This window comes from Nelumbo nucifera, chromosome 6 (assembly GCF_055504915.1).
Source record: "Nelumbo nucifera cultivar China Antique chromosome 6, China Antique-T2T, whole genome shotgun sequence".
Taxonomy (NCBI): domain Eukaryota; kingdom Viridiplantae; phylum Streptophyta; class Magnoliopsida; order Proteales; family Nelumbonaceae; genus Nelumbo; species Nelumbo nucifera.
Window position 1 is genome coordinate 5,403,064 of NC_142654.1, and position 27,984 is coordinate 5,431,047.

Genomic DNA, 27,984 nt, shown 5'->3' on the forward strand with positions numbered 1-27,984 from the left:
ATTTGAGTACTGATCGGAAATTTAAGAACCATCCGGTAATCACAATTCACAACTCTCAGACTCGGACTCAGAAGTCACGTAATACCCCTTGACCTCGCAACTGGCCAAGGTTTCTGTTTCTTTTCCAAATTCCAATCCCTCCTCTCTCAGCCGTTTGTAAACATAAGTTCGTCTTCTTCCCATCCATTTCCGTCTTGATTCGAATCGTCTAGGAGTTAAGTCTTACTTATTTCAAACCTCCAAACACACGGAGGAGGCTCCTTCAGTCGACCAGCTCCCAACTCAAGCTCCGAGAAGGGAATAAGGAATGCTGCATCGAAACCTCATTAATAGGGCACGTTTCATCGTGGTATTCTCCTGTGTCCTCCTCGTCGTCGTAGAGTGCTCAAACCCTCAGGTTTAATTCGATTCAAATCCCTAAAGCTTTCCCGCTTTCTACTTCCGATATCCAACTGCGAAAGCTCTAATCTTTCGTCTCTTTTGGGCTGAGTGGCAGGTCAAATGTAGCAAAACTTGCGTAGCAGACAACTGTAACTGTAAACCCTTATTCTCGTTTGATTTTAGGTTTCTTTCTAAAGTTTTGATTTCACCATTAGTGAAAGGTTTCGATCTTTATTTTTTATTTCTTTTTGTATTGAATTTTAGCTGTCGGAATTCGATACGGGAAGTTCTGTGGAGTAGGGTGGACGGGTTGTCCTGGAGAAAAGCCGTGCGACGATCTCGATGCGTGCTGTAAGACTCACGATGAATGCGTCGAGAAGAAAGGTAACAAAAAAAACAAAGAGGAAATTAATTTCTATTTAATTCATTTTATGTTTTGTTCAGAGAAATTGACGTCTTATCTTTTGCATTTTGCATTTTTCATTTTTGTACTTCTAGCTACATTCTGCCTGGTTCAGTTTCTCCTGCTTGCATGACCTCTTGGACATTGAACATTTGATTTCAATATGAAACTGGGCCAATCTCGATGGCTACAGAATTAGTCTGAGTAAGCGGATCAGCAATATTAAGAAATGCGACCCCAATACTGTGCAAGGGTGTATTCAAAGTATGCCATGCTGAATGACTCTATCTACCAGTACCAGTCATCTCACACAACACTGCCATTTCAATCATAATGTACATAATGCCTTTCTTCCCTTTCTTGTTTCTTGTTGATGTAGAACCTTGTATTAGATGCTTTATCTTAGGAAGCTTCTGGCTCAGCAAGCCCATAAAACTCACTAGGACAAATGGTAGCACTAAACTAGATAAATAAAAAATGTGGCAATACCCAAGAAAGATCAGGAACCTAAGTGCATGGAAGAAGTAAGTCTTGCAGTAAGGGGTTTAGGAGATCTAGCTGGTCCAAAAGTTGAAATTGTCACCATCACCTCCGAGCCATGTTATGACCTCAATGATTATCTTTTCATTCTGTTATTTTTCACAAGTCCACGAAACATTATTACCTTACGTTGCATTAAGAGGTCTGAAATATTAGGCCTTGATTATACTGGAGAAAAGAAGAGGGTTTTACAAAGATTTCATGTATATTTTATCAAGCTTTTCTACTGAAGTTTCTCATCCTTTTTGACAACTTCAATGATTTGCTTTTTCATGATAAACAAAGTTGGTATATGGTTGTAGGCTAACGCTAATCCTATGATCTGTACCTCTACAAGGTGGAGGCAAATGTATTCTAAACCATGTTGTTTGAACTCTTTGCCGAGTTCTTCACCAAGTAAGCTATTTTTGGGTTAAAATTTGTTAAATTAGAAAAGTGTTGTAATAGTTAACGTGGATATGATAAAACAAGGAGATTCTTACTGTGGATGTGCATTAAAAAAACTGTTGATATGCATGTAGAAAACATATTCTTTCATATATGGATTTCTTAAAGGGGAATCATATAAGCTAAATGCTAAGGCTGGGCACCATCTAGAAGGAGTTTATTCACTTGGCTATGGTTTATGGTTTTCCACTTGAGCAGAAGAGATAGTCAAGGGGCCTGCTATAATGTTTGCACACCGCCAGAAAAAGGAGATCGATTAAGGAGTTACTTAGAAGAGAAAGACCTGATGTTGTGATGTTGCAGGAGACAAAATTAGCTGAACTGGATAGAAGGTGGGTCAGGGAGATATGGAAAATAAGAGGGGTAAGATGGTGCTCAGCTCCGTCATGGGGAGCCTCGGGGGGAATAGTAACCTTGTGGAGGGAGGACTTCGAAGAACCAGTAGAGGAGCTAATAGGAAACTTCACTGTATCCCTAAAATTCAGAATGGTGGAAGATGGATTTACTTGGGTGCTAACAAATGTGTATATTCCAAATAATCACAGAGAGAGGAATGAGTTTTGGGAGGAGCTTCATGGGATTCAAGGTTTGTGGGAAGGTCCTTGGTGTTTGGGGGGTGATTTTAATGCAATAAGATTCACAAATGAGTCAAATAATCCTAGGCAGACCATTACAACTAGTATGAGGAAGTTCAATGACTTCATAAATTCTTGTGAGTTACGGGAACTTCCTCTACTACAGGCTATCTACACTTGGTCCAACTTCCAAGAAAACCCAATCTGCTCAAAGTTTGACAGATTCCTATTTAATGAGGGTTGGGAGAGCCACTGGAGAGGTTTGGTGGCTAAGGCCCTACCTAGGATAACCTCTGATCACTACCCTATAAGGTTAAGGAATGGTGGAGTGAAGAGTTGAGAGAAGTGAAATGGGATGGGGTTAGATTCCACAAAAAATTAAAAAGGTTGAATGGAATAAGATTCAATTTGGAAGAGTGGAGGAGGTAAAAGCTAGATTATTGGTTCAGATTGAGGAGTTAGATGCAAAAGAATCCCAAGGGATGATTGATGAGCAAGACAGAGAAATGAGGAGGAAACTGAAAAAGGAGTTAGAGGAGACTTTGTTGAGGGAGGAGATCTCTTGGAGACAAAAATCCATATATAAGTGGATCAAGGAAGGGGATGGGAATACCAAATTTTTTTATGATTTGGCTAATGTGAGGAGGAAAAATTTGATACTAAAGCTTGATGTTGATGGTGTGGAGATAACCTCTCAAGAGGAGATTGCCAGTAGGATTGTGGATCACTTCAAATCCATCTTTCAAAGACCCTTAAAGAATTGGTTAATAGTAGGGGAGGAAAATTGGCCAACTTTGAACCAAACAGGTAAGGGATGGCTGGAAAGAATGATTGAGGAAGAGGAAATTAAACAAGTTGTTTTTTCTATGGATAGGGCTAAGGCATCGGGTCCTGACGGATTTACAATGGCATTTTATTAGGATTGTTGGGACATAGTCAAAGAAGACTTAATTGGAGTATTTATAGAATTTGAGGATAAAAATTTTGTGTCCTGGAATCAATGCCACCTTTATAGCCTTAATTCCCAAAAAGAATGATGCCAGACACCCCAAAGATTTTCGGCCAATTAGCCTAGTGACAAGCATCTATAAGATTCTAGCAAAAGTGCTCTCTAGGAGGATCAAAGTAGTTCTCCCCTCTCTCGTTAGCCAAGCACAAGGAGCCTTTATACAGGATAGACAAATTACAAATCAGATCCTTATTGCAAACGAGAGTGTGGAAGAGATAAGGAGATCGAGCATGAAAGGATTTGTTTGCAAACTGGACTTGGAGAAAGCCTATGACTTAGTGGATTGGAATTTCTTGCTGGAGATGTCGAGAAGACGTGGATTTGGGGATAAATGGTGTAATTGGATAAGAGGATGCTTAAACTCTTGTCGTTATTCAGTGTTGGTGAATGGGGTGGTTAAGGACTTTTTTCCAGCCAATAGAGGCTTAAGACAAGGGGATCCATTCTCCCCTTTCCTCTTTACACTTGTTGCTGATGTCTTTAGTAGGATGATCTCCAAAGCAGATGAGGAGGGCCAAATAAAGGGATGGAGAATAGGGAGCAGAGGCATTCCAGTAACTCACCTTCAGTTTACTGATGATATTGTTATTTTCTGTGAAGGGATTGAGTTGAGCAAAGTGGAGAACCTTAAGATTTTAATAAGTACTTTTGAGAGGGTCTCCAACTTGAAGGTAAATTTTGATAAAAGTTGTGTGGCTTGAGTAAACTTGGAGAATAGGGAGATTGAATCCATTGCAGAATGCTTAAGTTGCAATATTTCTTCTTGGCCTTTGACATACTTAGGGCTATCCTTAGGAGCCAACCCTAAAGAAAGTAGTTTCTAGGCCCCTATTGTGGAGAAATTTGATAAGTGCTTGGCGGCTTGGAAAAAGAATTACATTTCAATAGGGGGTAGGCTGACTTTAATTAAGACTACACTTGCCAACCTTCAACCTACTTCCTTTCTGTATTCAGGATTCCTCCAAGGGAGGCTAAGAAACTGGAGAAGAGAATGAGGGACTTTCTATGGGAACCAGGAGAGGAGGATCACTTGATCAGATGGGAGATAGTTAACAAGCCAAAGGAAGAAGGAGGTTTAGGGATAGGGAACATAGTGGTGAAGAATGTAGCCCTTCTTGGGAAGTGGCTATGGAGATGGCCCCGAGAGAGAGAGAGAGATTATGGCATGAGGTGGTGGCAAGCATTCATGGTTGTGCAGGAAATGGTTGGGATTCCGGGATATCTCGCCGAGCTACCCTTGCTACACCTTGGAAGGCTATACATGGTATTCTCCCTCGCTTCCTCAGATTCATCAGGTATGATGCTTGTTCTGGTAATGCTATTCTGTTATGGGAGGATATTTGGGTGGGTACTCAACCCCTCAAAGATTGTTTCCCTTTGCTCTATTCCATTTCCCTTCACAAACATGAGCCAATTGCAACTTTTCTCCCGAGCCCGTTAAACCCCTTTTCTTTAAACTAGGACTTTGGATTTCGTAGAGGGTTAAGGGATGGTGAGTCAAATTGTGTTATTGAGCTAATTCATTTACTAGAATCCGTTTGCTTGGACCCCACTTCTTCTGATCAAAGGGTTTGGACTCCTCTCCCAAAAGGTACTTTTACTTGCTCTTGTTTTCTAAAATCCCTCAGTTCTAACCCCTTTTCCCAAGGATTCCCTGTCAAAGATGTCTGGGCGTGACATATTCCCCAAAAAATTGCTGTATTTTGTTGGAAAGTCTTCTATGGAAAGATCAATACTTTGGAAAACTTACAGAAAAAGAGACCCTCGCTTTGTCTTTCCCCAAATTGGTGTTCCTTGTGTAAGGCCGAGAATGAGGACTGTGTCCATTTGATGATCTCCTGCTCCTTTGCTACAACTATATGGAGGTGGAGCCTTTGTTTATTTGGAGGTAGGTGGTCTTTGCATTCTAATTTAAGCTTGTTATTCAACCCATCTGTCTTTGTTTGGCACACTAGAAGAGGTAAGGTCATGTGGAAATGTGTTAGGGCAGCCACTCTGTGGACTCTTTGGGAGGAAAGGAATGCAAGAATTTTCTTAGAGAAGGAAAGAGGGTTAGATGAAATGAAGGATTGTATCCTAACAAGAGCAATCCATTGGCTGAAAACTGTGGATATCTTTGATGACCTCTCCTTTGATGATTTGTGGAGAAATTGGCTAGTAATAGCTAACACTTCAACAAAGAATGATAGAATTCTGTCAGAATGGATTCCACCTTTGGAAGGTGTCATCAAGCTGAACTTTGAAGGAAGTAGCCAAGGCAACCCCGGGCCTTCAGGTATAGGGGGTATCCTGAGAAATAAGGACAACAACATAATTTCCCTATTCTCAGGACCGGTGGGAGTGGGGGATTCCACAAGGGCAGAAATCCTTGCTGCAGTACAAGGAATTCAGATCGCCAACTAGCTTGGGGTGGAGCATCTCCTAGTTGAAGGGGACTCTCAGGTGGTAACCAGGTGGCTCCTAAACTTGGATACCACCATTTGGGGCTACAAAGATCTCATCAAAAAAGTAAAGTGATTAACCAGTAATATGAGAGTTGAGGTAAAATGGGTTAGTAGGTCTGCTAATTCTTTGGCTGATGCTTTAGCCAAACAGGAGGTTTCTAGGGAAGATCTTTTTTGTGCTTCTATGTAAGTTGTTATTAATTTGGAAATCTGTACTTAACTAGCTCGGAGAGGTTGCAACTTGTACCTTTCCTTGAGGACTTTGTACTATTGTCTATTGCTGTTTTATAAAATCATTTCAATTATCAAAAAAAAAAAAGTTTGCACACCCCCAACACACATGCCAACCACCAAGAAAAAGGGCTCAGTAGGAAGTTGTCTTACCAAGACGGTCACACCTTTTCCTTTAATTTAATGATATTTAGTTGTGGTTGCATATGTTACAAGTCTAAGAAAACAAAATAGGTGCAGAGAGAAGACCCGTATTGACTGGAAAATTTCTTGTGACAAATGGAGAAATAAGCTCTCACATTAGTAGCTTCTTATCAGTGTCTCCAGATTAATGACCATGAAAATCATAAATGACAAAGAAATATCACATTTTTCCTTTAAACAGGCAATCAACAATTCTTCGGTTACACCGTTAATGTTTTTTTTCCCAAATCTAAATGCCTTTCTCGAACTTAAACAGTATTATGTATAAAGTAAATTCCTTTTCCTATACCAAGTGAAGTTGATTATTCTGATATGGGGTTTGCCAGGCCTGATGAGTGTGAAATGCCATGAGAAGTTCAAGAGTTGCATAAAAAGAGTACAGAAATCTGGGAAGATTGGCTTTTCTCGACAGTGCCCTTATGAAATTGCTATGCCTACAATGATCCAAGGGATGGATATGGCTATCTTATTCAGTCAGTTTGGTAATCAAAAGCTTGAATTGTAACCTGGTAATATAAAGGTCGAGGCAGATAATGCTACCTGTTTCTGATGCTTCGTCAGTTGCATTATTTCTATTCTTTCACATCATTAATGATGGCAATGATTGAGAAATATATTCATTGTGTCATTCATGATCTGATTGTGCCAAACCATTGATTTATAGTGAAGTGACAGTTTACTTTTTGAGGCTTTTTTTATCATTGTTTTTGTTTTTTTGCTATGAAAATGTTCATCACGGCATCACCTAGCATCATCAACCATATGGGGCCGGCTACATGAATCCTCTTTCACCATTCCGTTCTATTTGATGTCACATCCATTGTTAAATTATTGGTGCTTAAATCATTTCGTACTACATCTATCCATTTCTGTTTTGGTCTACCCCTAGCCCTTCTTAGCTCCTTTAACTTGCAAAAATCACTTCTTATGAGTGCTGTTGATGTTAATAAGAAATTCTTTGATACATTAACCTGCCATATTTTTTTCTCCATCTTCATGTTGTCCAATGTGAGGGGTGCACCTATAAAGTGGGCAATGGTAGATTGCTTCTCACCTAGGAAACATGCCTGACAAGTTATTACAACTGATCCAAACTACAGGCATAATGTATGTGCCTTGACTAGGTCCTAGGTGCAGCCCTTTCAAGAGGCGCACCCTGATGCGCTTGATGTGCCTTGTGCCTCAGCCCAGGTGTGTGCCTTTTGAAAATTTGATGCTCCGATAACCCCCTATATGGTAATGTTATTCATTCATTCATCCTAATAAAATATCTTCTTAAAAAGTAATTAAAATTATAAAATCACTATTTTTTGTGTGAGAACTAAGAATTTAAGACCTTAACATGGACTTGTTTGGGCTTGCCTTGAGGGCGTGGCACAAAGGCGGCTCGTAGAATCAGGAATGTGATATGTTTTACATCACATTAGCTACTTGAAGTAATGCAATTGAGGAAAAAAAGAGATTATGGGTTTTACATGCTTGAAAATGTTTTATATGTTTGATTTTATTTTTAAATTCTCATTTGAATATGCTTTACATGTTATGTTTATGTATTTTACTTTTAGATAATAGGTTTTTTAAAACATTTATTTTTTAAGTTTATATTCTCCATTAATATTATGTTTATATATATATATATATTTTATATTTTTGAAATTTTTGGCCTTTTTTTTTAATTTTTGACCTCTGCACCTTTTTGTGCCTTGCGCTTTTAAAACACTGGAATGAAGTCAAGCTTGTTTCGTTTCTGATTGCATTCTTCCTTTTATAGTTATTATTGAGGTTTTATACAAGTGACATCTTATTATATCCATTCATTCAGAACAACATTTTGTATAACATGTACAAGGGCCATTTCCTAATGTTAGTCCTAGCTCTCTTGGATCTGATTTCAGTTATATGGGTGGAATGTATGCAAACCTAACCTAGCTTTCATTTCCTAATGTTGGTCCTGGCTATCCATTCATTCACCTAGAGGTTTCACTTTTTACCATTCCACCAAGCAATGGCCCTTCTTTTGGATAACATGTTTTCTTCTTAAAAGATAACATTCCCCTATGTTCTATTATGTTCCTCATGCATTGTTTTCTTTCCTTTTTGGGACAACTTCTTAAGAAGAGGAATTGAGAGAAAAAACTCATACAACGCCAACAATGGACTAGTAGGCCTCTCATGGGTGATCTCTCCCAGGAAATTGGAATAGTCAATAAGAATCTAGAATAAAAGGGAGAACATGCTGCTTAGCTACTCATGAACTAAGGGGGGTGTGTACAATTTTATTGGAACTAACATTTGAATTCAGATCTGTCATGACCTACGTTATAAACTTTGCTGTCTTCTCATTTGATTTCCCCATTTGTCCCAAGCTTATGTTATTGTTTATTACGTGTGAATACTAGTGAAGGCAAAACCCATGTCCATAGCAGTGTTTTAAAAGGCGTGGGAGGTGTATGCTTTGAGGCATATGTCAGAGGCACTGATACCTCTAAGGCATACACCTTATACGTCTTTTTCATGAGGCGTGTTAGAAGCGTACACCTCATGCACATTTCATATAAAAAGACAGAAAAGAAGAAAAAATGGAAAGGAAAAGAAAGGGAAGACTTACGCCTTAAGGGGGTTTACGCCTCTTACGTTCTGAACCATGCCTCACGCACGCCTCTAGGTAGTTTAGAAAGGAGTACAAATGCAAATATGTAGAGTGCAAAACCTTGTATTTTATATTATTTTGCATATATTGGTACTCTACATGTTTGTATTTATACTCCTTCCAAACTGAGCCTCAATCGTAAACTTATTTAGGGGGTGTTCGATAACATGGTCCTGTCATGTTTCAGCCTGTTCTGGAACGAGCCATGGCAAAACATGTTCGTTTGGGGGTGTGGCTTGTTCTAAAACGAGCTATGCTTGGTTCTGGAACGGAAAACCCCTCGTCATTCCAGTCATGTCAAAATGTTGTGTTCTGGGACGAGCCACACCTCTTTGCGATTCGATGCTTCTCTCACTGTGATTCTGTGCTTCTCTCACACTAGCATATGCTGAAACGTCTCTTCTTCTCATTGCCATCGTTCTCTCACACCAGCATATGTTGAAATGGCTTTCTTCTCATTGCCATTGTTCTCCATTGAAGAAATCCTCTTCCTGCTGGCTTTCAGGTAAGCTATTTTTTCTTTGTTTTCTTCCAAATCTATGGATGGAAAGAGACTCATCCACTGCTTTTCTCATCTACGATTTCTTGTAGTTCAGTAGTAAAGATTTATTGTTGCTTCTCCACTTCCACCGAAGAAACTCTTAACTGTGTTCTGGTGTGTAAATCTTCTATTCTTTTTTTATTTTTATATACTTTCTCGTATGTTTTTCCCATCCATTGCTTTTTCTGGGGTTTCTAGTAGATCTGCATTTTTGGGCTTCCATATGTGTTTGAGAATGATCTACATTTGCATTAATCACTACTCACATCAAATGGTTGTGTCCAGCTGATGATCAGATGCCCTTCCCTCATCAATTCCATATACATACGTACTTGCTCTGCTATAAAATAAAGAGACTAGTATATATACATGTATTTTAACTTGCTTTTGATTTTTAACTGGAGAGGAAGAGATGAATAACGATACAATAGTAACACTAGCCAAAGCATATCATTATTTATATATACATGTATGTTTATCCACTCCAGAGTAGAGAGTCGAGTAGTCCAGCAAATTACAGGAAACAAGTAGAAACAAGCAACAACAAATTAATTACAAAGTAGAAAAAAGAATGAAGGTGAAGACAAACAAAAGCTAGGTCTATCTTAATAGATACAATGATGCATATGGATTTTGTGGAATCAATCATGTTGGTGATTGGTCTTTGGTGATTGGTGATGAGAGGATGAAGGAATTAGGATTGGTACATTATTTTATGATTTGGCAATGTAAGACATGAAAAGATTAACATTTTAAAAAAGTTATTAGAGCTTCCCATGTAAGCCTATCATAGTCCAGTTTAGGATTTGGCTTGGATTAATGGGGCATCTAAATGCTAATCATGGTTTCAAAATAAAATCACGAGCCTCTTGAAACTTCAATTCTTGATTGAGAATCCAAACAAGAAAGAGAGGAATCCAAAACCAATAAAAAATGAGAAATGAAAACTGCTCTGTGGTTTAGATGATCTGAAGCAAGTTTACCTGGTGGTGGTTGGGTTCCAGTACGTTTACTTGGTGGAAGTTTTGAGTGTCAAAATAATTGAGTATTTTTGGCTTGACAAGTTGTGTATTTTAGGCTTTTAGCTTATATTACATCTTGTCTTCTCTTCTTGTGTATATTACCAGTAAGTCTATAATACCAGATACCTCTTTTACATGGCAATGTACCCATGTTGGACATGATACAATAATGGATACTGCATGAACACTTTATTGTATACTTAGTAGTGTTACCCATTTTAAATATGTAAAATTCTATTTTTTTTTTTTAAATCATACTATACAACTTATGAAAAAATCATACTATACAATAATGACCTGGAAAGATGTACGAATTAAAAAATGAACTAAGCTTCAAAAACTAGATAAAAAAAGCACTGTATAACATATTAAACAGGATACCTGTACCCATATCCATGTTAAGGAAATCTATAATCTAATCAGTGGAAAGGAAGGAAGCTAGGATTGAGGGGAAGGCTCCTGTTTAATATGTTAAGGAAATTACCTCACTACTGGAAGGCAGTTCATGTAGTGATGTGGGGCATATGGGAAGAATGAAATAGAGTAATTTTTGAAAGTTAAAGTTCATCCTTGGCTGATCTGAAAAGAATATCCTTTCTTTGTTAAACTCTTTGGTGCTTTCAGATAAAATGTTCTCTGGAATCAGCTACAGTGATATGGACAAAAATCTTAAAGTCCTCCCCCTTAATTCTTTAGCCCTCTCTCTCCTTAAGTCCTTATCCCCTAGACCTCCCACTGTTTTCATTTTGCAGTTTGGTGGAACTCTGAGAAACTCTAGGGATGCTAAGGCTGGAAGGGGGGGGGTATCTTGAGACTTGAGAGCTGATGGATTTCTGATCTGGGCTTTTAGTAGTGCCGTCACTGCTAGGGATGCTTCTGAAGCTTAAATGCAAGCCCTCCTTGAGGGCCTCAGATTTGCTAAACTTCTGCTCTATAGTTCGCTGCTAGTGAAGGGGATTCTAGAATAGTGATTGGTTGGGCAACAAATTTTGAGACAGGTCCTTGGAGGATGGCCCATTTCCTTCATGAATTCATGATATTTCAACTTTGCTTGGCTGCTGCTTTAGCATTCCAAGAACTCTGAAGCAAACTTTGAACGTTTAAGACCATTCTCATCATTGGAGTTTTGACATGCAAGTACTTAGATTGAAGGTGAAAGACCAGGTCTTGTAAATACAGGGTATTTACCTTGTTTCAAGGATTCTATTATGTAATAGTTAATCATTTCAAAGTGAAACAGGAAATGTTTGATTTCATATTCTATGCTTCCATTAAGAAAAACCCACCAAGTGGTTCATGCTAACTTGCACTGTTTCCTTGAATTATTGATCGTGTTAAAGTAGATCAATAGTCACTTTGCTTGGTTGGATGGAAAACATAACTCTACACATTGGTTTCCATGGAGAATGGCATTTTCCTTGTGTTTGACATGCAGGAAACATCTTGTAGAAATGTTTATTTCACAACTTGCTCCTCTTTCTAGAAAATAATTTCCTTCACTCTAAATATCATTTCATTTCCCAAGCTGAGGTTTTAAGGGGGTGGAGTGGAGGTGAGGGTGAAAGACTAGGCTCATTCTGAACCCCAACTTAAAGCCTTCTACATCTAGACTTCCAGTGCCTTGCTCTAAGCAAGGCATGTACTTTTTGAATTGCGTGTACTTTTGTTCAGCATAGTTATGTCTATTACTGCTTACATAGGCTAAGGTCCAACTTGGATCAAGTTCAACCCAAGCTTGGACCCATTGATGAGAGCTTGTATTAGCTAAAAGAAGTAGTAAGTTCAAATTAAATCTCATTTTTTTTATCAGCAACACAGAAAAGATTCATTTTATTAAATTAAAGGAATTTGTACAACAAGAAGTTGTGTGTAGACAAAAAGTCCACAGAAACCCCACCAAGTACAATACAGACCAAGCTAACCCAACAAATAGATTCTTAAGAATTAAGATATAGACAAGCCCCTCAGTACCCAAAAGAACTCCCACTAGCTATAAAATTGCCCAGAACATAGATTGCCTTTGAACTCCTTGCTTAGCTAGACCATCAGCTATGCTATTAGCTGATCTCCTAATCCATTTTATGTGAATTTCCATATCTTTAGGAGCCTGCTTAAAATGCCTGAATTCATTTCTTAATCTCCAAATTGCTCCTTCCTCATTTTTCGGCCAGTTTACAACAACTTTTGAATCCCCTTCAATAATCAGCCTGTTAATCCCCAGCTCTTTAGCTTTTTTAACACCAAATACTACTGCCTTCAGTTCTGAACTCACTATGTCACCATGCTGGACAGGGGCTGAGAACATGGCAATTATGTTTCCATTCTCCTCCCTTATTACCCCACCAATTCTCGATGGGCCAGGGTTTCTCAAACAGCTACCATCAAAGTTTAGTTTCTTCCACCCAACATCCGGAGGAGACCAAATTTCAGTTACAATAGGTCTTCTAGAGGCAATGTTTGCAATTGTTCCCCATGATCTGAAGAAGTCTTCCATCTTAAAATCTGGAAATATTTTCAAAGTTTTCACCCAATGTGCCACCCTTATAGCTATCACTTCAATCACAGCTTCTCTACCTCTTTCCTTATCATCAAATATCCTCAGATTTCTTTCCTCCTAGATTGTCCAAGCCACTGCTGCTCTAGTGTACTTTCCCATCACTTTGCCTCTCCTTTTAGAGCACCTGAATATGTTGGAGCTGAAAAGATCTTCCAGATTAGCAGGAGGATTCCAGCTGCAGCCAAACAGAGAGGAAAACCACTCCTAAATAAAGTTAGCAAAAGGACAGGAAATAAAGAGGTGAAAAGCAGTCTCACCATTTAGCTTACATAAGGAGCACCTGCTTGGGGACAAGCACCACTTCGGTCTTTTTCTCTGAAGCAAGTCACAAGTATTTATGGAACCATGGTAAACTTCTCAACAGAAAGCACTAACTTTAGGGGGGATAGGCCAAGACCAGATCTCCTTAACAGGGAAAGAAGGATAGGAGGAGGTGGCAATAAGAGAGTTCAAGAAGGATTTGCAAGAAAAGGAACCTAACTGATTGAGGGCCCAGACTCTGGAGTCTGATGCATTCTCCCCCAAAACTATTGAATCAACAAATCAACCAAGGTAGAAACACTAGAAATTTCAGACTCTCTTAGTTTTCGAGTAAAACCCAAGTTCCAAGTCAAGCTTGAAGAGGAAGAGGAAGAGCTGATAAATTCACTAATAGGTTTATCTTTGAGTCTGGAAAGAGCAAAGAGGGAAGGGAAGACCTCTGATAAGGGGGAGTCCCCAAACCAGATGTCCTCCCAGAATCTGATATTCTGACCCAAAGCCAAATCATACCTTATATGGGGAAGAAACAAAGGAAGAATATCATGGATGGTCTTCCAGGGTGCAACCAAGGTATCTCTCTGCAAACAGCCCGCATCCCAGCCATTGCTTGATTGCCCATGGATACGTAAGATAACTTTAGTCCACAATTTCTCATTTTCTTTGGGAAACCTCCAAAGCCATTTACTCAACAGAGCCACATTCTTCAATTTTACATTTCCAATTCCCAAACCCCCTTCACCTTTCACCTTCTCCCACCTGATCAAATGAACTTTTTTCCCTTCCCCAGGCTCCTACAAAAATTCCCTCATAATTTTCTCAATTCTTATCACAGTTTGGGGCATTCTAAAAACCGACATGTAGTAAACTGGTAGATTTGCCAAGGTGGATTTGATCAATGCGATTCTCCCTCCCAAAGAAATATAATTCCTCTTCTAACTTGCCAATCTTTTTTCAAACCTTTCTACTACTAGGTTCCAAAAACTGACTGAATGAGGGTTTCCACCAAAGGGCAGCCCAAGATAACACAAAGGCCAATCTCCCATCTCACAACCCAACAATGCAGCCAAATTTCTCAGCTCATTCTCTTCCAGGTTTATGCCTGCCACTAGACTCTTTGACCAATTGATTCTCAAGTTGGAAATCCTCTCAAACATTCACAACTAATTTAAGGTTTTCCACATCTTCACTACTATCCCATGCACAGAAAATCAGGGTATCATCTGTGAATTACAGATGTTTGACCAATATTCTATCTCTCCCAACTAACCAACCTTTGATCAGTTGCATAGAGTTAGCCTTTTAAATTAGATTGCTCAAGACCTCAGCTACCAACGTAAATAGAAATGGAGAGAAGAGTGTATTTCCCTGTATAAGGCCTCTTTTCCCTTCTATGAAATCAATTGCAATTCCATTCACTAGAATAGAATAGTGACTTGTTTGCATGCATCCTTTGATCCACTTACACCATAAATTCCCGAAACCACACCTTCTCATTATAGGTCTAAAGTCTCCTGGCTGTGTGGTACCCTGCTTTTTTGGGATCAAAGCTAAGAAAGTTGAATTCATCCCTTGGCTGATTACTCCCCTTTAGACCTGTTCATGGGCCGGGCCGGGCCGGGCTTGGGCCGGGCTTTCACTTGTCACTAATGAAAATATACTAGACCCGAGCCCGAGCTCGGCCTGACCAACGGGCCTATAACTTGGGCCCGAAGCCCGACCTAATTGAAAAAAAAAAACAATTTTTCCTATTCAAATTAGAATTAAAAATTCAGATAGTATTTTTTTTTCTATTTAAATGAACAATGGGCCTACAAGATGGTATTTTTTCCCTTTCTTTTATATTTTAAAACACAATTTTACATTATTAAATCAAAAAGTTTATTCAAATGGACATAATCACATAACTCATTTTAAGTTTAATATTAGGTCGGGCCGGGCTATTTTGACAAAACCCGAGCCCGGCTCGAATTTATTGCGGGCCGGGCTTTTTGGCCCGAATTTAAGCCCGCGGGCCTATAAGCCGGCCCGGCCCATGAACAGGTCTACTCCCCTTCTATGGAATTCCTTGAACACTTTTGCCAGATCTTCCTTAATTATCTCCCAACAATCTTGATAGAATGCCATCGTGAATCCATCAGGCCCAGGAGCCTTAGATCTGCCCATAGAGAAGATGGCTTCCTTTACTTCTCAAACCTCTTCTCCAAGGCTTCCACTTGATTCCCTTCCAAGCTCTCTCATTCCAAACCTCCCAAACCCCATCTCTCTATGATTGGCCTACCAAATATTGATATGAAATTATCAGCAAAGGTTTTAGCAATTTCTTCTTTATTTGTTATTTCAGTCCCCCCCCCCCCCCCCCCCTTCCCCCATTACTAGAGAAGAAATCGAATTCTTCCTTTTTCTGCCATTTGCTAAAGCATGAAAGAACTTTGTATTGGCATTAAGTTTAAATTAAATCTCATTAACATCTTTAGTCTGTTCCAATTTGCAGGAGACAAACATAAGGAGAGAGTAATGTTGCAAACTCAAACAAATTCCATCATCTGGAGAATGGAGATCTACCTATATTTCCATTCCACATAATAGCTTAAGGTTAGGGAAGCTCTGCCCATCTTGTCTTGTGCTTATAAACTTTATTGGGACTAGAATTGTGATGAGCTTAATTAAAAGGTGATCAACTTGGGTTCAGCTTGCCCAGTTTCAGCACTTGCTTTGTGAGATCACAAGGGAGAAAATTCCTATTACAGTGTACTTGATGCTAAAGAAGGGGAATCAAGGATCTGAAATTCTGAATTATGAGAGAAAGAGATTTAGATCTGAGAACAGAGAGTAAACATTAGACTAGAAAAAAATCAGATATACAAGCAAGAGACAAAAATAAAAGAAATAGTCTAGAATATGGAGACAATAATGAAGAAAGAAAGAAAATACTCTTGCCTGCAGGTAAATTCTTCTAAAAGTTCAATTATAATAAATTTATACCATCAATATAGGGGTTAGATATCCCTTTATGGAATCCAGTTTTAACTGGGGAACAAACCACACTGCTTTAACACTAAGATAAACACACTAGGACACTAAAATATAGAATCTAATTCTCAATACAGCTCTAAATACCTAATAATAATAAAGACTAAAGTCCGGTCATAATCACTCTGACATTGAAATGGCTATTACTTCCCTACTTCTCCAAAAAATTTACAATCACTCTGACATTGAAATCCAGTTTTACAATGAGAACCTGAGAACCTGTACATAGCTACCACGAACCATACAAAAAGGAGGCATAAGGGTTCCAATTGATGATAACATAAAGATCTGAAGCATACCGGGATTGCAATCACAAGATGTAGAACAGTTAGCTGCAATAACATAGCTGTGATTGCCTACTTGAGCAGAGTGGCTACTTTGTGCAAAAAATTACCGAATGCTAGCACCATATCCAGTCTGCCACTACAAAGATCCCAGATAGATGGGATCAACATTGGGTAATGGCCTTTATTAGATTGTTACCATATTTTCTGACAACAAAAACAAAATGTTAGATGCTTAGAATAATTAGATATTCACATTTACCCCAAATATCTCCAAACTGGAAATTTGAATGCAGTGTCATGTCATGGCCACATGCAACACTAAGATGATTGAAGGCTGACAATCTTATACAGTCTACCTCAGAGGTTTATCAAATTTATCCTCAGCTATATGATCAGTGGTAAGAGCAAAATAACTAAAAATGGCAAAGGAAATTGATACTAACCAGTAACCACATGAAATGTATGGAAACCATAGTAAGTAAATGATACAAGCAAGGGGCAACTTCCAACTGGAGCTCCGTTATCTTGCCCCAACTCCCAAACACTAAACCAAAAGCAGATAAAGAAAGTCAGAGTACTTTCAGTTTTAGATAACCTTGAAGCTACATCAGTGGCAAAACAAATAGTTTCTAGATAGCAACTAAATTGCATCTAAATATTTTTCTTTCAACTGTTATAAAGGACTAGCAAGTACATTTTAATATAATAAGAGGCCATTTGATATGTATATATTTGCCACTTAAAGTTCTCCAACAAGTTGCACAGGAGATAAATCAGAAAGTAACTAGTAACCATGAGAATCAATTATGTAAATAGAAAAGTAACATTGAGAATAACTTAAGTGGGTCAACAATTAAACATGCAAAGAGAGAATGGACTAGAGTTTTGAACATTATTTTATGAGAAATGTGAAATTAAGTGGACTTGAGAAACTTTAGGAATAGGTATATATCAGTGATAGTAGCAAGGGCTTAGACTTGTGGGGATTTGGAGATGCATAGGAATTCCTGATCAGTGTAGTCCTGTATTTTAGGAAAGACCAGTGACGGGGAGAGATGAGGAGACCGCCATGGTTAGGTGACAGAGACCCTAAGACCAGGAAAGGGGTTTCATTCAAAGAAGTGGCTGAATCCAGAGCATGGCCGGTAGAAGGTGAAGCCAGGTTTTTCAGGAATGATGGGTTCTTCATTGGGACGTCGAAGAAGGGCGCAAATCTTTGAAAGAAATTCCTAGAGGGCCGCCTTGTTGGTAGGCTTGTGACAAAGGTACATGACCTTGCAGTAGTGGAGAGGTGGCCTTAGGAAGCTTGGGGTGCCTTAGGGGAGGTGAAGGTTAAAAAACTTGTGAATGGAATGTTTTTGTTCATAACTTCCTTGGAGAAGGGAGTGGAGGCGGTACTTAGTGTCATACCGTGGTGCTTGGGGGAGAATAAGCTGCTTCTTGACAGATGGTGTGCTTGTGTTGGATGCACTTCAAACGGCCTTCAGGAAAGGGCGATCTCTATCAAAAGATTTGGGTCTGTATATATGGCCTTCCACTGATCTTGTGGAGTCTGGAAGTTATTTCTGTGATTGGGGATTTCTATGGGGACTTTCTAGCCACAAATGACTCCATGGATGAGTTGGCGACCTGTGAATGGGTGAGAATGCAGGTGGCGTGGAGGGGAGAGATTCCGACGATGATGGAAGTTAGAGTGGGAGAAGTGGTGTATATTGCACACATCTGGCCATAACTGGAACCTTCAATGAGGCCGGTTACGGAATTACACAAATCGGCGAAGAGCATTACAAGGGATGAGGTGATTGAAAGTTATACAGAAGAGACCTTGGGGTGGTAGAGAAAGGGGTGCTGGTGGGGTTATTTTCAACCGGACATTCCACGGGTGATTCTCAAGAGGGTCGAATGTTGGGCAATTTGCAGAAGATGACTAGGGAACCGTTGATTGTACCAAACGGGAAAGGGAGTCGGGCGATGGAGAGGAGTGTAGCATCTAACATTGTGCTTGACTATAGCCAGGGGGCTCTGGTTCAAACTTTGAACGAGTCGAAGAGAAGCGTAGCGTCTAACATTGTGCCTGAATGCGGTTAGGGGGCTCAGTTTCAAATTTTGAACAAGTCGAAGAGAGGCTACTGGCTGACTAGTAAAGAGGAGCTGAAAGAATTAATAGGGGAATGCTTGCTGGAGTTGGGTCACACAAGCAGATTGGGTAGGGATGAACGAGTCGGTTGGAAGACCCAAAACTCTAATCACAAGAGGAGGTCTAGGGATCCTTATCATAAAAAGGATTAGACCGTGGGTTTGGGGAAAAGAGAGAGGGGAAGACCGACAAAAATCCGGGGCCCAAGTTCCTCCAATTTCTAGGCCTGTTGGGAAAGCTATTCAGGGGAGTCGAGAGCCTAACTTTGAGTCTAGATGTCAGAATTAGAAGAGTTCAAAGTTTTTTTACGAAAAGTTCCGAAGGGACCCAGGGGCGATCAAGTTTTTCGAGGGAAGAATGGGTCAGGCGAAGGTTCAGGGGGTCCATTCAGGAGCGGCAATGGGAAAAGGGAAAGCTGTGATGGTGGAGGTAGAAGACTCGTCGACTGACGAAGACTTGGGGGAAGCTAGATCTGATGGCATTCCTAAATTTAGAGGGGGCCCTAGTAAAATCCAGAATGCTTTGGAGAGTAGTGAGGGCCTGCATGGGGAAGACGTGTCTCCATTGCAGGCTGTGGAACCGTCATCGCAAGAGAGGTTGGAAAAAAGAGAGGGGAGAGAGACTTTGCATAGTCTGGCCTTGTTGGAATCTAAAACTCCGTTGAGACCAGGCGATGGAGAGGTAACATTGCTAGAGGAAGGGGAACTTTCAAAGGGCTCCGAGTTAGAGGAGGGGATCTTGCGGCAGCGGACTCAAAACTTGGTTGAAGGAGAACTTCTATCAAGCTGGGTGTTATCCAAATATTTGAAGTTTGGAGAGTTCATTGGGGTCTCGATGGCTGGTCTCGAGAAACAGACGAAGGATTTCCTGATGGAGATTGAACACATGATTTTACGGGAAAGGGGTGTAGTAAATGCCAAAGGTAAGAAGAATGTGAAAGGTAAAAGGGAGCTGTTACGCCTTACTTGGGGCTTGAATGATAGGGCAGGGTGTACAAAGGATGGTGGTAGGGGGAGGAGAAAAGGGAGGTAAGTCAAGAAGTAGGGGAAGGAGGGTGGGGGATTGGCTTGTATTTGTTGTGATGAAAATTTTGTCATGGAATGTTTGAGGCATGGGCTTAGGTCGGAGAAGGGTCGTCATCTGTTCAGTAATTAAGGCACACAAACCAGATGTCATCCTGATTCAGGAAACTAAATTGAGTAGGATGGACGCTTCAAGAACGGTAGGGGGAGTTCTGGTAGTCTGGAATTCTAGCACTGTCACTGTTAGTGATTCTATGGTTGGAAATTACTTGGTTTCCATTGAAGTTGTAGGGGCAGGAGATTTCAAGGGGATAAACACAGGGATTTATGATCCTAATGATGACGCTGAAAGGCAGGCCTTCTAGGTAGGAGTGTCAATTGACCGGTTTTGGTTTGGATCCAATCCGATCCAAGCCTTATCAAATCGGATTTGGACGGTCCATTATAATTATTGGATTGGGCCAATCCAAAATAAATTGGTCTGTATTCTTATTGGTTTGAATTGGACCTAAACCAAATTTCCAATAATCCAATCATAAGGCCAAATCCTTGTCCAATTTGGAATCAACCAAAACTGAAAACAAAATAAAATCACTTTTATGAAAGTACTTTTACGAAAGCACTTTGATGAAAACATTTTTATAAAAGCACTTTTATAAAAGTAATTTTATTAGAAGTATTTTTACGAAAACACTTCTAAAAATACTTTTACAAAAGCATTTTTACAAAAGTACTTTTATGAAAGCACTTTTGTAGTAGTTTTATAAAAGCAATTTTACAAAATCACTTTAATAAAAGCTTTATGAAAGCACTTTTATAAAAGTACCTTTACACGAAAGCACTTCTATGAAATCACTTTTACAAAAAAAACTTACGGAAGTACTTTTACGAAAGCACTTTTATAAAAGCACTTTTAGAAAATCACTTTTATGAAAAATTTTACGAAAGCACTTTTAAAAAGGTACTTTTATGAAAGCACTTACGAAAGTACTTTTATAAAAAGTACTTTCACAAAAGTTTTTTTTATAAAAAGTACTTTTACGAAAGTACTTTTACAAAAACACTTCTACAAAAGTACTTTTATAAAAACACTTCTACAAAAGTACTTTTATAAAAGTCTATGGAAGTACTTTTCGGAAAGTGCTTTTACAAAAGCACTTGTCTGAAGTACTTTCAATAAAGTACTTTTGTAAAAGCACTTTTATGAAAATATTTTTATCAAAGTACTTTTACAAAAGTGATTTTTCAATGCTAAAAGTGCTTTTATATATTTTTTGATATTTCATTCGGTTTGGATTGGATCCAGTCCAATCCATTTACATTTTAATGGATTGGATTGGATTCGGTTTGTATTGGATTTGGACTGGATTGGGTCCAGTCCATTTATAAGTGAACTCACATTGGACTGGATTGGGTTGGACCAAATCTGTCCAGTTGACACCTCTTCTAGGAGTTGGGCAGGATTAAGGAGTAGAGATAATATTCCTTGGTGTATATAGGCGGAGATTTTAATATTATCAGATTTCCACAGGAGAAAAATAGAGGTGTGAGAAGGACTACGGGGATGAGATCTTTTGGTGAGTTTGTTCACAGGCATGGTCTAGTGGACTTGCCGTTGTCTGGAGCAAGTTCACCTGGACTAATAACCAGGGTGATCCTACTTTAGTTCAGTTTGACAGATTTCTGGTGTCAACAGAGTGGGAAGAAAGGTTTCCTAACCTGTTTCAGGAAGCCCTACCAAGGCCTGTGTCTGATCATAGGCCTATTCTTCTTAGGAGGGAGGGCCTGAGGAGGAAGCCGGGTCCGTTTCGGTTTGAACATCTTTGGTTTCAGGAGGCTGGTTTTGAAGCAATGTTGAAGGATCGGTGGCTGTCCTTTGAGGTAGAAGGTTCAGGATCTCATATGATCATATCCTAGCTAAGAAGCTACAGCTGTTGGAAGAGAAAATCCTAGACTGGAAGAAAAACAGTTTTAAGGCAGTAGAATTAAAGAAAGGAGAGTTGTTAAGCACCATTGAAGAGCTGGATAGAAAAGAGGAGCTTGTGAACCTATCTGAAGAAGAGAAGGTAGCTAGGAATGAGGCCAAAATGTGTTTTGATAAAGTAGCTTACCAGGAAGAGATTAAATGGAGACAACGGGCTAAAATCTCTTGGCTGAAGACGGAGGACAGGAATACAAAGTATTTCCATGCAGTTGCAAATTGCCGAAGAAGGGAAAATACTTTGAAGAAGCTGCAGGTGGGGGACAGGCTTATTGAGGATGAAGCCTCTATTAAGAAGGAGGTGGTGAAATTCTTCAAGAATTTATATAAGTGTGGCCAGTCCGTCCAGGTTTGAATGGGAGCCTTTTTGAAGCCATTTCCAATATTCATATAGATGACTTAGAGTAACCTTTCTCAATATTCATATAGATGACTTAGAGTAACCTTTCTCAGAAGAGGGAGTTTGGGGGGTTATCACAAGCCTAGAGGGAGAGAAGACCCCTGGACATGATGGTTTCACAATGCTGTTCTTCAAAAAATGTTGGAGTTTCCTGAAGCTAGATGTGATGAAGGCTTTGTCAGAATTCCATGACAGAGCCTCCTTGGAGCGTAACTTAAATGCTACGTTTATAACTTTGATTCTAAAGGTTCAGAACCCTATTCGTCTCTCTGATTATAGACCCATAAGTTTGGTAGGAGCCTAGGAGGTTTCTACAAAGTTCTGGTGAAAACCCTTGCTAATAGAATGAGGAAGGTACTTCCCGAGATCATTTCAGGTGTGCAGGGGGCATTCGTGCCTGATCGACTATTATTAGAAGGTGTTCTAGTTGCTAATGAGCTGGTAGACTCGAAGTTAAGGAGTGGCAGTAATGGGGTGGTGTGCAAAATTGATTTAGAAAAGGCATATGATCATGTAAACTGGAGGTTTCTCGACTCGGTGTTGCGGAAAATGAACTTTGGCCAGAAATGGAGGAATTGGGTCAGAATGTGCATATCTACTGCTAAATTTTATATACTTGTGAATGGGTCATCTTCTAGCTTTTTTAGAAGTTCGAGGGGTCTTCGACAGGGAGATCCTTTCTCCCCTGCTGTTTATTTGTGTGGTGGAGGCACTAGCTAGAGTGACCAAAACAGCTGCGGCTGAAGGCTGTTTGGAAGGTTTTAGAGTGGCAGAGGAAGGAACAGGACAGAGGTCCCTTTATTGCAGTATGCAGATGATACTCTATATCTTCGGATGATTCTGGTGTGGTTTGAGGTGATTTCAGGACTACGGGTGAATTTCCAGAAAAGTGAAATTTTCTCAGTTGGGGAGGTCAACAACATCCAGGAACTTGCTGTGTCGCTCAGTTGTAAAGTGGGAAAGCTCCCTTTTAGGTTCCTGGGCCTTCCAGTTGGAGCAAAATGTCACTCCAAGTCCATTTGGGACCCGGTGATTGAAAGACTAGAGAAGAAGTTGGGGGGTTGGGAGTCCAGGTATTTGTCCAAGGGAGCTAAGATTACTCTGTTGAAAAGTATTCTAGCTAATCTGCCTATTCACTTTTTATCATTGTTTCCAATCCCAGCACAGGTGGCTGAAAGGCTGGCTGGAAAAATTATAAAGGAATTTCCTCTGGTGTGGGAAGGATGGTGAGCAGAAGATTCACCAGGTTAAGTGGGAAATCATTTGCAAACCTGTTTCAGAAGGGGGTTTAGGAGTGAGAAGCTTCATGCAGGTGAATACTGCTCTCCTAGGTAGATGGCTTTGGCTCTTCAATTCTAACCCCTGAGCTCTCTGGAGGCAGCTAATTGTGGAAAAGTTTGGAACTAGAAACTATGGATGGGATCCTGGACCTGCACCCACTTCTGCTGGCTGCTCAGTTTGGAAAGTAATTGAGAAGGTTTGTCCTCATTTTGTCCAAGGGGTAAGGCAAAAATTAGGGGATGGCAACAGGATTAGGTTCTGGCGAGACACTTGGTGCAATAGTTCTTCTCTAATGGAGACTTTCCCTTCACTATTCCTTATAGCAGAAGATAGGGATGTGATGGCGGCAGATCAGTTTGAGTGGCGTGGAAATTCAGGATACTGGTGTCCAAAGTTTAGGAGGCATCTCAATGACTGGGAAGTCTCAGATCTGCTAGAGCTGCTCCAACTAATTCAGGATTATTAACTGAATCCAAATCAGCAAGATTCCAGAATTTGGAAGTGGGCTAGGGATGTGATTTTCTTGGTGAAGTCCTTTTATTTGAAGCTGAGTGCTGGTTCATCTCAGGCTTTTCCATGGAAAGAGACTTGGCTCCCTCACATTCCTACTAAAGTCTCCTTCTTAATCTGGACAGCAGTTCATGGTAAATGCCTTTCTAAGGAGCAGCTGAGTAGGAGGGGTCTGGTGCTGCCCTCCATAAGATGTGTGATGTGCAGTGAGGAAGATGAATCTGTGGATCACTTATTTGTTCATTGTAAGGTTGCTCATTTTCTGTTCAGCCATTTCTGCTCCCTGTTAAATGCCAGGCGATGCTTTCCCAAATCTCTAGCTGACTTGCTTTTCTCTTGGAAAGCCTAAACAACAGGGGTAAGGTGTCGTGGTGTATGATCCCTCATGTGGTGTGTTGGGTCCTGTGGAAAGAAAGAAATAGTAGGATTTTTGAAGGTCAAAGGTGTTCCTTAGATGAGTTGGTGGTTCGGGCAATGGCTACTATATATTCCTGGCTGTCATCCAAGGACTCTTTTAAGCATATCCCTCATCATCAGTATTTTGATCTGGGTTTTTTGTTTACTTGATTTAGTTGGGGGTCTCTTGTATTTATTCCGGAGAGACCAGTTTTTTGTTGGCTTTTCTGTATAGTTTTCGGCTGTACATGGAGCGTTTTGTGGACTGGCAGCTGATATGTTTACAGTTATACTCATTAATACAATTACCTAACTTTTTCTCAAAAAATTTGAGATGCATAGGAGTCTAGGGTTCAAGAATTAAACCCTGAAACTCAGGAGTTCAAGAAAATCAGCTTGTTAGCATTTGAAAACTAAGAGTTTGATGTGTAGGATTGAATTGTACTGTGAGATCTAATCCATGGTGCTGATTGATGGGGCCTCCAATAAATGAAACTGTCTAAATTTTAAGTGCTTAGAACTAGAATTGAAGAAAAAGATACTAGGAAGCAAGAAATAATTCAAAAATCAATGTTTCAGTATAGAAAAATACTAGGCCATAAATGAAAGAAGTTCAAACTGGTCAAAGGTATGAATACTATTTCCTGAAACAAGAATTTTGCAGGTTGATAGGGATCGTACCTGACAACATGCAAAAATATAACAAGAAGCCAGAAGAGAAAACGATCTGTTGTGGAGATTTACAGGCTTATTGCATAGCATAGATTTGGTCACATCCGATTTTGAATTAGATCTGTATCAGAAAATCATATGAAACAGCCAAATGACACTAAGCTCCAGTGGAGCTTGCCTTAACAACACAGAGAGAAACACACTAATGTAAGATATACTTGGCCCAAGCTCACCTGCACACCCACCCATCCGCCCACATACATACTTTGTATATAATAATATTTGTAGTAGACACTTTGCTTGAAGAAATTAATAATAAATAAAACATGCAAGATAAATTTGATCTACAGTAGATCCCATGTGCTTATGACATCATCCATGGTTTTACCAATTCCTTTATTCAAGAGGGTAGAAAGGTGCATCAAATATTCTAGATGACTAAATGCAGACATCAGATCTCAACAGAAATGACCCTATTCATAGTGGAAGAATGATTTCATATTTCCTATTTCTTCTCATTGTATTGAAATTATCTTTTACATGTGATACACAGAATCATTGCCTTTTAAAAACACACCACGGTACAGAACACTTCTCTTGTAGTGGTGTGTTCCAGAACACACCACACCACAGTCTACAGAACACCTGGTGTGTTCTAGAACCATGGTTCTGAAACACACCATGGTGAGGTGGTTTGTTCCAAAACACACCACACTTTTCCCAACCACAGTACAGAACACCCCCTTAGTTGGCCATCATTGCGCGTCCTTAGCGAACTCATCCAATTGTTCCTTGGCACGTGGCACTTTCGCCTCTCCATGGTTGGCCATCCAACACCGAAGAGCCAAAGTTCTCGGTTCCTATCAATGTATGCTTTTTCCACACTTTCATTAGTTAATTCATAGTCTACTATACATCTTTTTCATTCAATCTATCTAAAAATAATGCTTATTTTGTTTATTTGTTTTCCTTGTATTAGAAATTCAGTTCTGATATTGCAATTCTTTAAATTAGAAAAGAAGAAAAATATTGATATCCTGCTTATCAATGCAATTGGATTTGTATTTATAAACAGTCCACTTGTATCATATTACCGCTATTCAGATATTAATGTGTTAAAGTTGATGGGGGGCACTAAAATTATGAGAATTTAAGTTACTGGGCTTCAGTCTGTAACTCATTTAACTGAATAAATCTTGTTGCAACTTGCAACCGGCAGGTATTCTGTTTCGGTTAAACTTAAACATTCCCTCGCCCCAAGAAAAAGAGAAAGGAAACAAGGAATAAGGAGAACCTGTTAATTATTGAGCTGAAACATGGGATGCCATTCCCTCATGAATCAACTTATGAATTGCATCATGGATGTATTTTAAGTTTAACTTCTTTTATCTTACTTAAATTCATAATTGTGATTTGATTTGGTTCAGGTCAGACTTGGTCAGACTTGGGAATGTCATCCAAAGATAAGGTCAGTTGCATTATCCTTGTTAGCAGCTAATGAAGGTTGAATTATTGCTTAAATTATAGATTTACTGATATCTTGGTCTTTGTTTTGCGTAATTCTGCATGCTATCTTCTTCAGGGCATATTTACCAGGTAGTTGAATATGGTGGAGATAATTGTATAACAGACATATTAGTTGTTTTGGTACCTTGTATCTCAATATAGTTTGCAAAAGAGTGGTGCTTAAAGTGACCGTTTGACATGCAATTTGGTTTTAGGTCCTGAAAGCACAACACACGCAGCATGGAAGAGGAACAACCATACAGGTTTATTTTCAGAATATTTTTTCCTCTTTTTGGTTAAAATAATTTACACAGGGATGTTTTTCAAAACAAAAATAACTGCCAGATCAGCAAAAATATATATGGAATGTTTTTTTGCTAAGATGTAGAGTCAAGGTTGTTGCCTAACATGCAGTAATAAACTATAAGCCAAGTGTTTTTTCCTTTTTTTTTTTTGGTCTAGACACATACTATTTTTATACATGTTAACAGGTTATTATGGATCTTAGTTTAAATTCCCATTTTTATGGCACCTACTGTTGTATAAACTCCATGATGGAGTTATTGGCTCTGTGGTACAATACCTTACCTTTTCAAAAGACAAAAATGGCTATGTGAAAATATTTCCTACTGTTGGTTATGGAATCTGGGTCCCTCAGGAATATCTGACTTTGGTTCTTACTGATTAATCAGAGATTAAGATTGATGTTATCTTTTGGGCTTCGAAGGATTTGAGGTTGAGGGGATTCTCAAATTGTTGGGTGAATTGAGGTTGATTCTCATGGTCCATTGCCATTTGAGGCATAAAATCAGGGAGACAAGATGAAACTTTAGGCATCATAGTGAACTTGTTCAGATGGATACCGAGGTCTACCAGCTTTTTAGCTGAGAAGCTAGCCAGAGATAATGTGGCTGGTACCGGGTCTGTTCTGTTTGGGAGCGCTTTCTTCCATGTTGTTTATCCTTATTTAATCTTTAACAAAACTGTTTCTTAATAATAAAAAAAGGTGTTGAGTATTTCATACATTACATTTTTTATTCAATATGCATTGGCATTTTTTTCATGATTGAAATATTAAGAATTGTTTCTCTTTTTTTTTTTGTCACAGGTGCTTCGTGATGCTGAAACTGGAAATAATATAACTGAATGATTTCATATGGACGAGGCCATTGAAACGATGCATATTGTTTTTTGAAACAGAAGATAATTTTTTATCAATAATTTGAAGGTTCTATTAGAAGCTAGAAATATTAGTGTTGCAGAACTGATTTGGGGAAGTCATGGCCGATATCTTGTGGCATCATCGTTGATGCTTAAGACCCTAAATGTGCCCGGTCACCTTTCAGTAGAAGAGTTTTTATGTGTTACCCATCTGATCTGGCCAATATGATGTGATTTAGACATTATATGGGGAATTGCGACAAATCTACAAATATCATATGGGTTCAACTCAACTCAACCAACCCTCTTTTTCCAACTGTGGTGTTAACTAGATGA

The 27,984-nt window shown here is 39.3% G+C and overlaps 1 protein-coding gene across 16 annotated transcripts; it reads left to right on the forward strand.

Moving 5' to 3' along the window:
- On the forward strand, positions 1 to 27,964 carry LOC104604414 (putative phospholipase A2 homolog 1). Of its 16 annotated transcripts, none has more exons than XM_088890496.1 (10): positions 1 to 397; positions 497 to 536; positions 646 to 765; positions 6,561 to 6,716; positions 9,267 to 9,389; positions 9,481 to 9,539; positions 26,409 to 26,449; positions 26,564 to 26,577; positions 26,703 to 26,750; positions 27,596 to 27,964. In XM_088890496.1, the coding sequence occupies exons 1-10, from the start codon at positions 308 to 310 to the stop codon at positions 27,604 to 27,606; spliced, it is 702 nt and encodes a 233-aa protein (XP_088746622.1). In that variant the 5' UTR covers positions 1 to 307; the 3' UTR covers positions 27,607 to 27,964. The 16 variants fall into 16 exon arrangements, 11 of the variants coding, with proteins under 11 accessions (XP_088746622.1, XP_088746624.1, XP_088746625.1 ...); XM_088890498.1 differs by having other exon boundaries at positions 3 to 397; positions 9,317 to 9,389; positions 9,476 to 9,539; XR_016077720.1 differs by lacking the exon at positions 9,481 to 9,539 and adding an exon at positions 15,757 to 15,857 and having other exon boundaries at positions 4 to 397; positions 27,596 to 27,631.
- The last annotated feature ends 20 nt before the right edge of the window (positions 27,965 to 27,984 follow it).